Genomic DNA, 18,008 nt, shown 5'->3' with positions numbered 1-18,008 from the left:
CAAGCATACAGTTCAGTTGCATTAAATATATATTTATATTGTGCAACCATCTATTTCCAGAATCCTTTTCATCTTGTAAAACTGAAGCTCTATATCCACTGAGCAACAATTCTCCATTTCCATCTTCTCCTAGCCCCTGGCAACCACCATTCTATTTTCTGTCTATGAATTTGATTTCTCTAGGTATCTCATATAAGTAAAATTATACAGTACTTTTCTTTTTGTGGTTTAATTTGCTTAGCATAATGTTATTGAGATACATCCATGTCATACTAACATGTATGACAATTTCTATACTTTTAAAGATTGAATAATATTTAATTGTACATCTATATCACATTTTGTTTATGCATTTATCTATTGATAGATACTCAGGTTGCTTCTATCCCACTGACTATTATGAATAATGTTGTTATGAACATGGGTGTACAAATACCTGTTTAATAACATGCTCTGTATTCTTTTGGGTATATACCAGGAGTCAAATTGATGGATCATATAATTCTATTTTTAATTTTTGAGGAACTGTCATACTGTTTTCCACGATGATTGCACCATTTTACTTTCCCACCAACATTGAATAGGGTTCCAGTTTCTCACATTCTTGCAACACTTTTATTTTCTGGATGTGTTTTTTTCTATAGTAACCATCTCAATGGGTGTGAGATCATCTTTCATAGTAATTTTGACTTGCATTTCCCTATTGATTAGCTATAGTGAACAATTTTTTTCATGTGCTTTTCAATAAAGGAGTACTTCATTGGTCATTTGTATAACTTTTTTTGGAAAATGTCTATTCTAATCATTTGCTGATTTTTAAATGGGTTGAGCTTTTGTTGCTGAGTCACACAATTTGATTTTTGAGCCATGTTAATATTTCATATATTAAAAATTAGATAAACAGGAAGAAAAAAAACACTTTAATAAAGTCAAGATAATATATCAGCACTCCTACATATAAGAATAATACTCATTGAGGGTGAATGTTTTGAACATTTATGATCCTTATCATATATGGAAATCATTTTTAAAACCATGATCACTGACATATTAGCATACTAATGTTTACTAAAAGACATTAGATTTTCTAGGATAAAACAGTGGGATTTATTTATATTAGGAAACAAAGGACAAAGAATAATCTGATAGCAACATTTCTGAGGACTAATAAAAAGTACAGGTCACCTATGGAATTATTAAGAAAGGGAATTTACCAATTTCAATTAAAGAAATCTAAATTAAATGTGTTATACTAGGTGTATCAGCTAATAATGCAGATTTTTTCAATAAATGAAGTTACACATGTTGATAAATATGCGATTTGATATGTATGCTATTGTGTTGTATTGACAAGCTTCAAAACTTCATATGTCAAATTTTCTGAAGGTGTTAACATCATTTTACACTTAAAAATGTTGAATTTTGTGCCAAAAAACAGCATTTACGGAAAGTTTTAACTCATTACTTTATTTTGAAGGAAAGGTTATCGTATACTTCGGGAAGCTTATGGTGAATATGCTCCATTTGGTTTAAATGCTTTAAAAGTGATTATAAAATCCGCATTATTAACTTGTACACCTAGTAAGTCCTAAGCCACTAGTTTCACATGTACTATTTTCAAAAATATCATATACGACATTATTTAACAAAAACAAAACTTAACATTAAGTATCCCATACCTGTATGAATTTGAATTAGAATGCTCTTGGAGATGAAAATCTGAAGCTGAAACATCATATTCATCATCATCATCATCACTGTCCACACTCTCCTCTGAATCATATTCTCTACTTAGGGAAGGGGGTAAAAAAGGCTAAAATAAAAAAGTTACAGAATTGACCATGAACTATCTGATTTAATACTTTGAATTACATAGTCCAATATTAGCAATTTATCCCATTTTCAGATATTTTGTTATAAGAAGTAAATCCAGCATTTAATTTTTTCCATTGATTTCTAGAGAGTAAAAGGGAGGAAGAAGGGAGAGGGGGGTGAGAGGAAGAGGGAGAGGGAGAGAGACAGAGAGATCGAGATCAATGTGAGAGAGATATATTGATTGGTTGTCTCCTGTATATGCCTCTACCAGGGCTGGGGAATCTGCAACTGAGGTATTTGCCCTTGACTGTGAATCAAACCCATGACCCTTCGGTCCATGAGCCAATGCTATAACCACTGAGAAAAACTGAACAGAGCTGCCTCTTTTTGCTTGACATTCTATGCCTTTGACATCACTTTACACAATTTCCTTACTTATTCATCCATTCAACAAAATTTTATCAGGTATCTACTATGTTAAAAAATAAAAAGCATCTTATATAATAAGAGGCTAATATGCAAATTGAACAAACAGCAGAACAACCAGTCGCTATGATGTGCACTGACCACCAGGGGGCAGACACTCAATACAGGAACTAACCCATGGTGGTCAGTGTGCTTCCACAGGGGGAGCATCACTCAGCTAGAAGCTGGGCTCGTAGCTGGTGAGCTGCAGTGGGGGTGGCAAGAGCCTCTCCTGCCTCCACTGCAGCACTAAAAACCTCTCGGGGGACATCCCCCAATGCCTAACTTATAAATTCATCTTTATCCTAGGTATGTATGTGTAGGAAAAAACAAAATATATGTAATTGCAACTTGAACAACATGGGTTTGACTTGTGTGGATTTATTTACATGCAGATTTTTACTAGATCCACATAGTTCAAGCCTGTGTTATTCAAGGGTCAACTTTATTTTTGATTCATAGTTGGCAATTCACATATGCAGCTGGCTGACTACAGTTGTACGTGAAAATTTTAACTGTGTGTTTTGTGTGTGTGTGTGTGTGTGTGTGTGTGTGTGTGTGTGTGTGTGTGGTGAGGGGCTGGTACCTTCTCTGGATTCAGCCTTCCACTGGGGTCTTGGAACATATTCCCCACAGATAAGGACAACTACTGCACATAGTTTTAAAAAGTTGAATAAGAATAGAAAGCAGAGTCTGGCCAGTATGGCTCAGTGGTTGAAGGTCAACTTATGAACCAGGAAGTCACAGTTTTATTCCAGATCAGGGCACATGCCCAGGTTTCAGGCTCAATCCCCAGCAGATCAATAATTCTCTCTCACCACTGATGTTTCTATCTCTGCCTGTCCCTTCCTCTCTAAAATCAATAAAACCATATTTAAAAAAATAAAAAGCAGAGAAATAGAATAATTTAAAAATTTGGGGAGTTAAAGCAGGGTCTGGAATGGGAAATAGGAGAGCACGTTTCTGCCCTGATGGAAGGAGGCAACAGAGAGGAGAGAACTGGAGGCAAGGCAGAGTATAGAAAAAAAGGCAAACATGGGATTCAGAATAAAAATGGAGTCTTTGACAGGAAGGACTCTTCATAATAACAGGAGGAAAGAAGATGAAAGGAAATACAGTTACAGCTTCATGACAGGATGATAAAAGAGTTTTGTCTAAATCTATTTTTTAAAGACTTAAGAGATGAGGTCATCAATTAAGAATGAGAATGAAGCCAAAACCGGTTTGGCTCTGAGCATCGGCCTGCGGACTGAAGGATCCGGGTTCGATTCCAGTCAAGGGCATGTACCTTGGTTGTAGGCACATCCCCAGTAGGGGGTGTGCAGGAGGCAGCTGATCTATGTTTCTCTCTCATCGATGTTTCTAACTCTCTGTCCCTATCCCTTCCTCTCTGAAAAAAAAAAAAATCAAAAAAATATATATATATTTTAATTTTAAAAAAAGAATGAGAATGAAAGTGTGGGAAGTTTGAAAAATTACACAATCTTGGGTCTAGGGAAGCTTAATAAAGAAACAAAGCAGGGAAGACAAAACTTCTGGAACAACTGAGTAAAGAGGTTTGGTAAATCCTCTTCCCAAAAAGCAATAATAAAATTGCACAAAATTGTCAAAAACAATCATTTAAAGATATTAAAAAGTGACCAAATGCATATAACTCATTTAAAAAGTATAAAAAATATCTACTGAATCTCTGGTAAAGCAGTCAGAATCTGGCATGTTAGCCAGGGGTTACCCTCCTCCCCACCCCTGCCACTCTGTGGTACAACTGTTCTATCAGGGCCAGAAGGGCAGTCTGTGAGGACTAAGAACTCTGCTTCTTAGCCAATGGAGGCTGACTTTAATAAAATTTCCCTATTTAGTGACACTGTCAAAAACAACAGATATCTCAATAATAAACATTTAGGGAAAGCTAACATCTCATCTCTCCTGAGGCTGTGATACCGATTGGGGCAAGAGTAGACCAATCAGAAATTTAATAAGAAGATTAGGTACAAGAAGAACATGTTAATCAAGAACCTTATATCCAGCAATCTATGCTTCAAAAACGAAGATGAAACAAAGACATTCAATGAATAATTGACTGTGCAAATGTCCTACTTTACAATGAAGCATAAAAGGTAAGAGAAAAATAAAAATCGCTGCTTAACAGGCCAGGGGGACTGGTGTCAAGAGAAAATAGGAAGATGTCAATTAATACAAGGAAATAAAGATAACACACAGAAGCTAAGGATATAAGGAATTAGTGTGATCACAGGAGAAGATATATACAGCAGAACTTGCGTGGAATCAGTGCAGGAATGTAAAAATGTCTAAGCAACCTGGAGCCATGCAAAGCAATCTTAATAATCAATGGAAAATTACAAGATTCTGCTACTGTTAAAAATATTTGTCAATACAAATTCTTACGGTCAGCTAGGAAAATAAAAAATATAAAAAATATTTATTTCATACACTGTAAAACGTTAGAAACATTGAGAATTAAAGTACTTTATATTTTTGAAAAAAAATTTATTGAGTACTTGTCTTCAAAACAATAAAGCATTTTTTCTAATCTTGACAAACTGTCATAATCCTATCTAAGTTTGTATCAGCTTCCAACATTTTATGCTTTGTGCTTTCAATGTTGTGAAACATTACCCAGAGTTTCTTTAACAGGAAGGTGTTTTTTGTTTGCTTGTTTGTTGCTCATTTCACTATCTGTGGGACATTCTATCTTCTGTCACATTTTCCTCATTTATGTTGCTAAATTGGCCTTAACTAGATTTCTCTAGCTGCAGATCTAGAGTCTTCTTTTATATAACAGTAAAGTCAATAATTCCAAAGTTAATTTTTCTATAACTTTACATTTGATTTTAATTTTCACTTCTAGTACTATCCTTTTCATACCTTTTGTTGCCCTTTCATCAATGTTAGCCAATTCCCTCTTCTAATTATCCAATTTTATAAAATGTCACTTGGGTTTATAATGGGAGACAAGGAGGCAGGACACAACTCCTTTTCCTGTCTGTATATGAACTGAACAACAGATACTAAATAACCAACCAACAGCTCACTTTGAAAGAATTGCTATGGTTAGTCACTGATCATGAAGTGCATCTGTTATTTTCCTTTTTTTAAAAAAATATATTTTATTGATTTTTTTAGAGAGGAAGGGAGAGAGATAGAGAGCCAGAAACGTCGATGAGAGAGAAACATCAACCAGCCGCCTCCTGCACACCCTCCACAGGGGATGTGCCTGCAACCAATGTACCTGCCCTTGACAGGAATCAAACCTGGGACCTTTCAGTCCGCAGACCGATGCTCTACCACTGAGCCAAACCGGTTTCGGCTGCATCTGTTATTTTCATTGTAATGTGTGGACTGAAAAGCTAGCAGGGAACTTTGACTTGATGTAATTACTCATATTTAACATACTGTGTTAACTTAAACTTGAATCATGTTGTTGAGGGGCTAATGTTATTTAATTAAACAGATGAAATTTGTGTATATTAACCAATGCAGGGCTGCCTGTAATATAGAAGAAGAAAAAATGAGAATATGGATGGCAGTTTAACTTCTTACAGTCTTGTTTCCTTAATTACTACCAAGTACATTGGTATTAAGGTGTTAACTAATTTATCTTTTCATCTTAATAAGAACTTCATAAAAAATGCAAAAAATCATAACTTAACAAGAAACTGCCTTAAAACTGGTTGGAAATATAGGCAAAATATTTGTTTTTTGGGGGGACTGTAGCCTGATAAAATGAAAATTTTCTAAACCACAGTGGGAAAACATTTGGAAGCACCAATAATTACACTCATTTTAAACACTTTCATTTCCACTTAACTGTGCAAATATTGATCTGGACAGCACTTTTATTACCTTGGCTATGAAATAGTCCCAGATACTGAGCTCAGGTGGGATGAACTTCTCTTTGACTGTCAGTGACTCCTGGCTCACTGGCGGTGAGGAAGAGGTCGCTGGGGTAGATTCTCTGCCAGACACTTTTGATGGCCTAAAACGTGTGTTCTGTTTCTCTCCTTCTTCCACTAGAGAAGAAACTAATAAATACAAAGTAAAATATTATTAAGTATTATTTTCATTGTATAAAACCTAAGGCTAACTATAAATAAGTATACACACAAAACTAAGATTCTTATTATGATAGTAAGGCAAGAAAATTGATAGAGGAAGTGAGACAAAAACTACCTTGAATTTATCTCACTCTCTGTTGACTCATGCATTGTATATGTAGGTGGTAGGATATAATATCTGCTTGTAAATGAGCCCCACATGACAGGAAATTATCTACATTGTTGTTTGTTTTTTTAAGAACATCATGGTAACAAAAAAGAATATCATGGGATGTCAATGTTAATTAAAGGCAACAACTCAGGAGATTCTTCAGTAATCACTGGCCTTTTATCTACATATAAAACCACATTTTCAATGAAAATTAAAAAATTCAAACGCGTAACTAATTAAACTGACTCAGACTTTTAGAAATGGTTTGAAAACGGAATTTTGTAGTTAATGGAAAAACAAAAAGGTAGAATATGTAATCTCTATTGTTTTAACTTCAAAACACTTAACAGTTAGTATTCTTTTAGCATTTTAACTTAGAATATTAAAGGAATTAGCATATGCAAATCTTTAATGAACACTAAGTCACATATACAAATCACCAGTGAAGAATCAAGGATCTCCTAGACACAGGTATGATCTGATAGGCAAACACCACCACATTACTGCACTTGAATATTCTCCTTCAATGGTTCCAGTGAGCATGTATTTACCTCCCAAATGAATGCAATAATTGTGCTATAATAAATTTTATCTTATTGTCTGAAGCTACTTCGCTTGCATAAACAGCATGCTCATGCATTATATCAAGCTACAGCCAAGCTCAGTTTAACAGAAAAATTTAGTAATTTCAGGAAAAGGAAATTAAGTTAAATAAAATTAATATTCTAAGATATGGCTAGAAAGTGGTATGATTATTACATAATCTTTCAAAAGGTTTTAAAAGGAACTATTAAATTAAATGTATACTTTTTTCTCTGTTCTTATTAGTAATTGATAATTAACAATCACTTTTCCAATATACTGTTTGCATACATTTACATATATTCTAAAACTTAAACAGTGATTTTTCCAAATTCTCATTAAGTAAAATATTCAGGATATAAATGTTTTTTGTTTTTTGATTTACTTTTCAAATAATGGCTACGGTTTAACATAAATTTATCATTTAACTTTAACATGACTATTTTGCCTTTGTTTTTAAATTATTAGATGGCTTCATAAAAGCTTTGGAGATCTCTGGGAAATAAAATTTTCTAACAATGCTAAATTAATAAACGTCATAAAAATGTAGATTAAAAAAAAAACAAATGTAAGAGGGTTTTTAAAATGAGAAAACATTTTAAGTTATAGTCTATGAACCCAGACAGGCAACATGAAAATAAGAGATTAACCACAGTCGGGGAAAATATTTAAAATTACGGACTCAATCCCAGAATTATAGAACTATTTATCAAAATATCATTAATAAATAAGGACAATAGGGGGGAACATGACAAACAAGTTCACATTACTGAATGTTATACTATCTGAAATGCTATATATAAAAAAAAATAACCTGAATGATGCTCCTAGCAAACAAATGGTCTGTAACTTGTCATTAGGGTAGAAGCTCCCTCTCCACCCTCAATTTGCAGCAGGACCTAAAATAATTTTATATTTAAATCACGTTGGGTTAGAGTGATCATGAAACTTAAGGGCAGCAATAGAAACAATTTGGCTATTGAGTACTCACTGTTTCTTTTTGAAAATGCTAATAAATAAGTATCAAAGATTTCTGCCATTTGGGAGGGCATGTATGGGAGTGGGGGGGCAATGGAAAGATATGTACACATATAATAAAAGATAGTTGATTAAGAAAAAAAAAGATTTCTGCCATTCCTTGTTTAAAAACTAATGCTACTGTTCCATTATTAACGAGGTAAATGGCTACTTTACTAGTGATAAAAGAAAAAAAATAGTATTAGGGAGAAGTGAAAAAGAACTTTAGGTACAGAACTTATGAATTAAAAAAAATAAATTTCTTAGTTGCTTTGGATTCACAGAATATACTTTTGAAAAGTGGGCTTCCATGACCAGATTGTGGACTGAACATACAAGAAGCCCTATCTTCATCCTTAACACATTCTGCAGTGGTTTCCTTAGAATTATTGAAGTAACACACAAAAGAACTCAAAACAGAAATTGAGAATGGTTGAGGCTACATATAAGGAATGGACATGGCAGATACAAAGAAGTGAGAAAGACAATTTTTTTTATTGTTAAGCTCTTTTCTACTGCTGAATTTTACCACATACTTATACTGCTTTCATTAAAATTAAAACATAAGGAAGGATAATAAGTTAACACTTTTCCAGGTTATTGTTTTAAATAAAATCAGCTCTAGCCGATGTGGCCTAGTGAATAGAGAACTGGCCTGCGGACTAAAGGACCCCGTGTTTGATACAGCAAAATTAATATTCTGAACCTAGACTTAAATGTTATTTCTTTCAAAAACTGACCTCAAATTAACCAACAGAACCATATCATTCTCCACTTCTCAATCTAAGGCACCCTTATCTACAGGGCTATTCATGAGTGTGCCAGAGTGTGCATAAAGCTTTAGGAGGCATATATCCTGAACTTTCAAATTTAGGTCCAAATTAATTTTGGGGGGGAATATATTCATTCTCCTTTATCATTTGGGGTGTGAGTACTATACATGTATGTGAACATAAATTAAGTATAAAACAAATTCTCAAAATTCTATGTAAAACGTGATTTTACAAGTAAACTTCAAATGATAGTAAAAGGAAAAGACAAAATCAGGAGATTAAATAAGCATTGAATTTAAGGTACTTCTTAATCTTCATAGAATAAAATTAATGATAAAATAAAGTCTGGCAGGTGATATTATCAGGTTTTAACTAAGACTACTGACTCTCAAGATCTTCCTAGGATCAATACTTCACACAGTACCTTGAACCTGCTTCATAAATGTCCATAAAAATGAACTGATTTCTTAACAGAAAGCAGTGATCTGTGTCTCCAAACCACAGAGCAAGGTAGTCTCCAAGGCAGTTGGTGTCAAAATGGTTCAGTGAAATATGGAAGGAAAATATTCAGATTTATTTTTTTAATAAGTACAAGTGGGGAAGGAGAAAGCAAAGGAGAGAAAAGGGTAAGAAGGGAAGAGAGAAAAGAAGAGAGGAGTAGTGGAGAAGGAGGAGAAGGGAATTGAGGGAAAGAAGAAGGCAAAAGGGGAAGGAAAAAGGAAAAGGGCAGGCAGAAGTAAAAGAGAAGGGAAGAAGAAAATAAAAATTCGCACTGTTTAATATCTGGATCGACAACAGTACATGTTTTTATAGATAAATAATGTACATATCTTGGGGTTTTGCTCAAGATGTTTCAAGAAGAGGGTTATGCAATTTAAAAAATGTGGAGATAACTGCCCTCAAGTGCTTTTCAATCACCCTGCTGGCTACAATATGGTTGTCTGTAGGATTTCAGCTCAAACTCAACAGACTTACTAAAAATTTGAATGGAGTATATACAGGGTGAGGTAAAATAGGTTTATAGTTGTTTATATGCAAAATAATATAATGATTCATAATAAGAATAAACTCTGTGTTTCATGTACTCACAAATATAAACCTACTTTTGCACCACCCTGTCTATACAACAAAATACTATTCAGGTGAACAAAAGAAGAAAATCCTGCCACATGTTAAAACACAGATGAATCTTGAAGACATTACACTAAGTGAAAAAAGTTACAAAAAGGCAAATATTATAAGATTGCCCAATATGAAGTAACTAAAGTAGTCAAAATCATGGAAACAGAAAGTAGAATGGTGGTATCCAGGGGATGGTGAAAGAAATAAGGGTAAGTTTTTATGGTATATAAAGTTTCAAATTTGTAAAATGAAAAAGTTCTAGAGGTTTGTTTCACAGCAATGTGAAAGTACTTACTACTACTAAATTGTACATAGATAGTTTAGATAGTATATTTTATGTGTTCTTGACCACATTATAGGTTTATAATAAAGAAATACATTAAAACTACTTTGGTGCAGTACTTAGGACTACCAGAAATATATTAGGAAAATGGGATTAGATACAGAGATCACATGCTTAATCTCAGTAAGAGCAAGGGAGTCTAGGTAAGAGCTGAAATGTTTCATGAAAAAATATTTATCTGAAAAATTTTACACATGCATGACTTAGTGTTTTCTTAATCTTCTATGCTTTCTCTACTATTATCTAAGTATTTGCCTTTCCCACTAGTTATGAAATAAATCTAATGCTTTTAAAACTTTAAAATTTGTACCATATGACTCTCAATGCAAAGTCTGTCCAAGGATTCTAACCAAAAAATATATTCCCTTTTCTAGTATAACTAGTTATTTTGCAGTGCATCAGATAATTACAAGTGTTTGGCATATTCAACTTTGTTTTAAATAGCTGATTTTATTTTATACTAGAGGCCTGGTGCATGAAAATTCATGCAATGGAGGGGAGGGGTCCCTCAGCCTGGCCTGCCCCCTCTTACAGTCCAGGAGCCCACAGGAACAGGAGACAACCTGGAGATCAGGGTAAGGCAACGTCCTCACCACAACTCTGCTGCTGCCCCTGCCAGCAGCACAAGCCTCGGCGGGCCCTGGTTACCTGAACCTCGAGTGGCCCTGGGCGGCTGGGCAGCCACCATCCAAGGCTTGCCTGCACCTTGGGCCGGCCCTGGGCAGCTGGGGGACTGAGGGGACTGGAAGACTCTGGAGGCAGGCACACAGGGTGGGCCGTGCCATGCCGCGCGCCTGCTGCCCCAGCGGGGCTGAGGGGACTGGGCTCCGCCATCTTTGAGGGCGTGACAATCAATTAGCATATTATCTCCTCATTGGCTTTGGGTGCCGCCATCTTTGTGAGATGTGGTGGTCAATTAGCATATTTCCTTTTTATTAGATAGGATTGTAAATATATTGATGTACAATCATTAAATACAGAATTCACAACTTTTATTTTATACAAATAAATGGGAAAAAGCAAAACATCTGTATTTTCTGATCTGTATTTAATATAAATAACCAAATGCCAAAGATACTTTAAAATATCTAGAGCATCATTAGCAGTCTTGTGGTAAAAATGAAAAAAATAAGATGTTTACTCAATTTATATTTTATTTTTCATTCTCAATTTGGAGACATTAAAATCATTACTGTAAATTTATCAAGATAAACAATTCACAATTCTTATAATTGCAAATATTATAACAAAATAAAAAAACTTTAAATATTTTTATTTGCTATAAAATATGCAATGAAAAACAAAAGTATGGATTTCTAACTGTTAGCAGAAAAAAACTTAATTTTTTGAAAATTTTTATTACTCAGTTGATGGTCTACCTTGAAAATTAACCTTAACAACAATGTATACTGAATATATGTGCAATTACACACTTGGGACATTATAGTTATGTTTAACAGTAATTCAAACCTGCATGAATGCTTACTTACAACATAAAATTTATCAGGCTGCTGTGCTGCTTCAGTTAGTGAGTTTGCAGAACAACATAATATTGCCTTCAAAAACAGAGATTTCAGAACTCTGCCTTATGTTGAAAGTCACTCATACTTATTTCTTGTTTTGGTTGACTTTCTATTCTCAGATTTTCTCTCTCCTAGTGTCAGTTGATCTGCTTCACTATACTGCTGCTTCTAATTACTATCTACTGTTTTCACTTCTTCCCCCTTTATCTCTGGTTTTCTACTTTCTTTTTCTACCTACTCCTTCTCAAACTAGATCAGCCTTGGAGCCATTAGGCCTTTGGCTTCACTATTCAGTGAGTATCACTATTTTCTGGTTAGCAAACTGATGAATCATATAATTCATGTCTTCTGCAAATGCTGCTTTAGTTATTGTTGTATTCAGAATAGTTTATGGGCTCTCAAAAACAGATGAGCATCACATAGCCTAAATGTGTCTACAACCAGCCCTACCATGTTTTAAGTATTCTATATTATTTGCCTGCCAGTCGTGGGATATAATTTATGACGGTATTTATGATGGGGTGTACTTGAAAGATAATTTATGTAATGATATTTCTCTCTAGCAACAATTAAATCTGAATAGCTAAACAAAGAATGACCTGTACTATGAGAAAGGTTTTTTATATATCTGTGTTCAGCAAAAATGGTTGAAACTGAGATCTAAATCCTAGCTAATAAGAATGCATTTTTAATTTTTACAGGTATATGGATATTCCATAGCAAAAATTTATCCCTTTTTAACATTTCACATTAATAAGATCAATCTTAACAATGCTCTTCTCTTACAACACACCAAAAACAGTGCAAAAATTAACCTACCAATTATTTAAAACTAATCTCAACAGAGCTATAAATTTTACTCCCTGTTAGACTTTTAAGTTAGTCTTTTCATTTTTTTATCCATATCAAAAAATAAAATAGAACAGGGAAATTATTCTTTAAAAATTATAAAAGAGAAGTTATGAAGATTAGAATATTTTTTAATTTAAAAGCAATATTATCAATATGGGCTAATAAATTACAAAAAAAACTTTTTAAAAAGGCAGAAGCATTATGAAGATTCTTTTTAGGTCAAGAAAGCAGAGTGCTTCTATCTTTGAATAAATATATATAGTTTCAATATTAGAAAGTTTAGAAAAGAGGAAACAATTATTTAAAATATTTACTTTTCAGGTATTATAGAACACTTAGAAATCCAAAACTCCTAATGTCCAGAATCATAATATGCAAAACATGAAGCAGCGTCATTGAAATTTTTTCCTATTATTTCAAGCCATAGTTTGATTAGGCATGATTAGCTGTGACATTTATTTCCATACATTTAAAAAATGTTAAAGTGGAAGGGATATAAAACATCAAAAGAATTTTAAAAAGAATAAAAATGCAGAAATGATTTTCTAATATACTAATCATTTTTTAAATCAAAAATATGGCTTGCTTAAAATAAACTTTCAATTTTCTATAATAAATGCCAAACAAAACAAAACTGGCCCACTGTATCCCAAACCCCTCCAAAACAACACAAAGCAAGCTGGACTGCAGAAGCCTATTTCTAAAGCTAGTATCTTGCCTGCAAGACTGGGAGGGCTATGAGAACTGATGGCTGAAAGAGCTTTGGAAAAGCCCACACATTCCATGGAGAATACCACTACCTGGTGGGGGCTAGGCATAGCAAAGTGCCTTCCTGCCAAAGAAAGAAGAGAGAATCTGTATTTGGAATAGAACAAAAACCAATGTTACGTATTATTTCAATATTAAAAGATTAAAGAAAATTACATTAGATAGTCCTAATCACTGGTACATGAGTATCTTAAAGTTTGAAATTGCACCAGTAACTTCATACTGCATTTTCACCATAAAACTATTGGTTCAGAATTTAAGAACATGGTCTGTATCAAAATCTTTCTATAAATAAATTGAAATGTATTTACATTTGACAAAGTTACCATTCTGATAAATAAATGAAGCCTCAGTCTTTAATAAACAACAACACATAAAACAAATTAAAAACTAACCAGGTAATGCTTTTGAGTGTGACTGTTCTTTGCTGGAAACACGTGCACCTCCACCAAATACAGCAGACCACATTTTTTCATTTAGAGGATGTGCCACAATCCGAAATAGTTCATTACTAGAATGTGTTGCCAATCCATGGATGAAGAGACTAAGATACACTGCTGTGAGAATTTCACAGAGCAAAATTGTAAGCCCTGACTGGGCTTCCTCACCAGAAGAATTCAAAAGTTGAATTAGAGAAGTTATTCCTAGAACAAACAACAAACACATACAACTGACAATAAATTTTAATAAGTAATTAACTACATTTTCGCATTTTTAAAAAAACTTTATTACATTAGGATTAAAACATTTTCTTCTCTAAATTCATAGATGAGTAGAGGTCACTATAGGTTAATGCATAATTCTGAACTTTTGTCCAATTTAGAGAAACTCTGTAATCTGATTCAAATATGATAGATAAGCACTGGCTGGCATAGCTCAGTGGTCAGAGTGTAGGCCAGCTCACTGGAGGGTCATAGGTTAGATTTTCAGGTTCAATTCTCAGGTCAAGGGCATACACTGGGTTTCATGTTCAATTCCACACACACCTCCCCCACCCAGGGATGCATGCAGGAGGCAACCAATCAATGTGTCTCTCTCACTCTCCTCTCTTTCTCTCCTTCTCCCATCCCTTCCATCTCTCTAAAAAAGTCAATGAAAAAAATAACTTCTCCTTGGGTGAGGATTGAAAAAAACAAAAAACAAAAACAATCCGGCTGGTGTGGCTTAGTGGTTAAGCATCAATCTAAGAACCAGGAGGTCATGGTTCAATTTTCAGTCAGGCACATGCCCAGTATGAGGGTTCAATTCCCAATAGAAGGCATGCAGGAGGCAGCCAATCAATTATTCTCTCATCATTGATGTTTCTCTCCCTCCCTCTCCCTTCCTCTCTGAAATCAATAAAAATATATTAGGAAATTAAAAAAAAAACCAACCTGATAAATGTAGTTACTATGATAAATATTTTTCTGCAAAATTATAAAAAGTAATATAACAAGTCATTTGAGTTACTTTATTATGATGATGAAGTAAATACTAAAATTAAGTAACTGCATAATTTGTAATGAGTGCTGAATGCTGAACTGGTATCAATTCTAACAATATTTAATAATGATTATCAAATAGCAAAACCCAACCAAAACTACATTTTCCTCATCTGATTAAATTCAAGCTAAGAAAAACTCAAACACATATAAATTATTTATACCTGGCCATTGAGCTGGTGATGTATTGGGGGTTATTGCTTCATCTAAGCTTCCTGTTTTCAAAGAATGTCGATGGGGAAGCAGAACTGTCTGATACATCATCCCAGTAAACTGATTTGTTTGAAATGAGCTAAAAGAAGAAAACATTTAAGTAATAGTAATCTACAATGACCCACAATAACAACAACAATATGATAAAAACAATATACAATGATCTAAAATGAATTTCACATATAATATTCCATGTTTTATATCTAACTTCTAGGGCAGGGGTCCTCAAACTTTTTAAAGCGGGGGCCAGATCACGGTCCCTCAGAGAGCTGGAGGGCCAGACTATATGAACTACTAATTCCTACTGTAACACCTCGGCTGCGCTCACTGCCCAAAAAACCTGGCGGGCCGGATCAGACTCCTCTGCGGGCCGCATGTGGCCCGCGGGCCGTAGTTTGAAGACCCCTGTTCTAGGGTATCTTAAATACATATTTTTGTTTATCAATTATACTACTATTACATCTACACTATATTCTATAGTCAAGTGTTATATTAAAGTGTCCTTTAATTACAAATATGCAAATTTTCTAAATTAAAACACATGATAGGCTGTAAGTTTATTTAATTAGTGAAAGACAGAATATGTACAAATCAGAAAACTGAATTATTATTGACCACAAGTAGCAAACTGATACATTACACTTTAAAACAAAGTTATGTGGCTGAAAACAAAGTCAATTTAGGTTTAATATTTAATGGCTAGTCTATCGTATAGTAGGATAGATTACACGAAGTATATGCACCAAGTTCCAGGCATATAATAAAAAACGCGGTCTGTGTCTCCTATGAAATTTATAGCCTGGTGGGAAAAGCAGACACAAATAATTTCACCACAGTGTTATTAAAGACAGAATCTATATAATACAGTGCCATGAAAGCAAAAGATATAAGAATTTCACATAATTTGGAAATTCAGGATAAGCTTCCCCAAGTAAATGACACTTTACTAAAGTGAATGAAAAGAATACTTGCAACTTGACACAGACTATGAAATATAATAGAAAACTTAAATTTTTTTAAAATACATAAAATTTTGCTTACTTGTCAAATTTCTCTATTGTGCATTAAGTAAAGGAATATGATATTTATGAAGAACATTTAATAGTTTAGACCTATTCTGATTAGTAAGTCTTATTAATGATGGCATTTTGATGCATTTGTAAATAGTTTCTCTTGCTTTAATTTCCAAGTGCAGGATGGCAGAGTAACAACAAAAAAATCCCATTACAGCAGATTGATATAAGAAAAAAATATATATATATTGGTAAAAGTAAAGTTATACTTAATAACAAGAAAATTAACTCTTGGAGGACAGATTAAAAAAAAAATCATCAAGTTAAAGCAAACCTAGAAATACATAACCAGAGTAGTAAGCTAAGATTACCCCTGGGAAAATTCACATAATTTTTTCACATAACATAAACAGACTATAAAAAATCAGCACCAGGAAGGCTGACATCAGGTAAGAGACAAAAAACTCACTGAAAGGCCTGCACCTGAGGAAGCAGAGTTATCAGAACATTAAGAAAAGTGCTATCTTCAGACAGGTTAAGCAAAAATCAAGAAATAAAGGCAATAAATCATAAAAGTGTGGCTATTAAAATCAACAGAGATCTTTAAAAAATGAAATATTTAGACTTAATAAATAATAAGATGTTGCTGAAGAATTAGTGTCTAGAAAATGAAGCTAGGATTTCTCCTGAAAAAAAGGTAAGAAACAAATGAAAGATAAAAGAAAAATGATATCCACAAATTCTAATATCTGTCTAAAAGGAAAGGAAAAGAAGAACTAAAAAAAGATATAGAAAGACCCCTGAGTGTTAAACATATTTTTCTAAAGCCTAGATGTATTATAGTGAAAACTTAGGACTTAAAGGGAAAAACCATCAACAAAATAAGCATCAATTCCTCTGTAAAATTTTTCGTGACTCCAAGTCAGTCACTCCCTCCTCAGTACCATCCATCATATTATAGTACTTATCATTTAAGTACTATGCCATACTATATATCATTATTAGTTCACATTTATTAGTAACAAACTACATTAACCATAAGAAAGGAGAACTTATTTCAGTGCATATCATGATGTCTGGCATTAGGCACTAATAAAAGGTTATAAAATAAGTTATGTTGACAAGGGTTTACTTGAGATTCATTGCCATAAAGGCACAAGTTAAAATTTCAAAGATGAAAAGAAAAAGGACTCAACTTTTCAACCATATGCTTTTTGCATTATTTAAAGTATACAGCTGTATACTTTTTCAAAGCAAGAGCACACATATTCTGAAAACTCATCAGTTTGCTGCAAACATTTTAAAATTTCACAAAGATATTTACCTGTAGTTATGACTACCACAAAGGCACTGATATATACAAGCAGAAAGTGAGGCTGCTAAAGTATGCATTACATATACCTGCAAAAAAACACACCCAAAAAACAAAACATCAAAATTACTTTAAGTATGCAATCTAACTTTTTTTTAAGACCTAACAAAATTAGCATTTTCAAAAGATGAAAAGAAGATTTTGCCCTTATAAACTATTTGGAGCCAATTTCTGCACTTATATGTTTCTTCTTCTAAATGCTCATCTTTACCTTCTGAGGCCTCACTACCGATAAAGAAAAAATACTGAGGTCTTTGGTAGGAATTATAAAACACATACCTGCTACCTATATTTTATTTTAAGAGCAAATGGGAACAGATGCCAGCTATCCAGTAGTGCATGAACCATGTATTATCAATAAAAGCAAACCCTTTAGGGTTCAAGCTGCTTTCTACTCAACCAAAATATAAAAAGTAGAGCCTGATAAAAGACAGTTCACCTA

The 18,008-nt window shown here is 33.5% G+C and overlaps 1 protein-coding gene across 7 annotated transcripts in view; it reads right to left on the bottom strand.

The window, feature by feature from the left end:
- Positions 1 to 18,008, bottom strand: part of DMXL1 (Dmx like 1) — a 125,702-nt gene that overhangs the window by 38,093 nt on the left and 69,601 nt on the right. For 4 of the 7 annotated variants that reach the window (XM_084880458.1, XM_084880459.1, XM_084880460.1 and 1 more), the window contains exons 26-31: positions 17,519 to 17,595; positions 15,133 to 15,260; positions 13,883 to 14,131; positions 13,438 to 13,551; positions 6,145 to 6,323; positions 1,680 to 1,813 (exon numbers count right to left, since the gene is read on the bottom strand). In XM_084880458.1, coding sequence (XP_084736584.1) covers positions 1,680 to 1,813; positions 6,145 to 6,323; positions 13,438 to 13,551; positions 13,883 to 14,131; positions 15,133 to 15,260; positions 17,519 to 17,595 — 881 coding nt within the window. The remainder of the gene's footprint in view (positions 1 to 1,679; positions 1,814 to 6,144; positions 6,324 to 13,437; positions 13,552 to 13,882; positions 14,132 to 15,132; positions 15,261 to 17,518; positions 17,596 to 18,008) is intronic. The other 3 variants (XM_084880462.1, XM_084880463.1, XM_084880464.1) reach the window with 1 other exon arrangement.

This window comes from Pipistrellus hanaki (assembly GCF_964339955.1).
Source record: "Pipistrellus hanaki genome assembly, chromosome: 4".
NCBI classification, from domain to species: Eukaryota; Metazoa; Chordata; class Mammalia; order Chiroptera; family Vespertilionidae; genus Pipistrellus; species Pipistrellus hanaki.
This window is presented reverse-complemented; position numbering and strand designations above follow the sequence as displayed.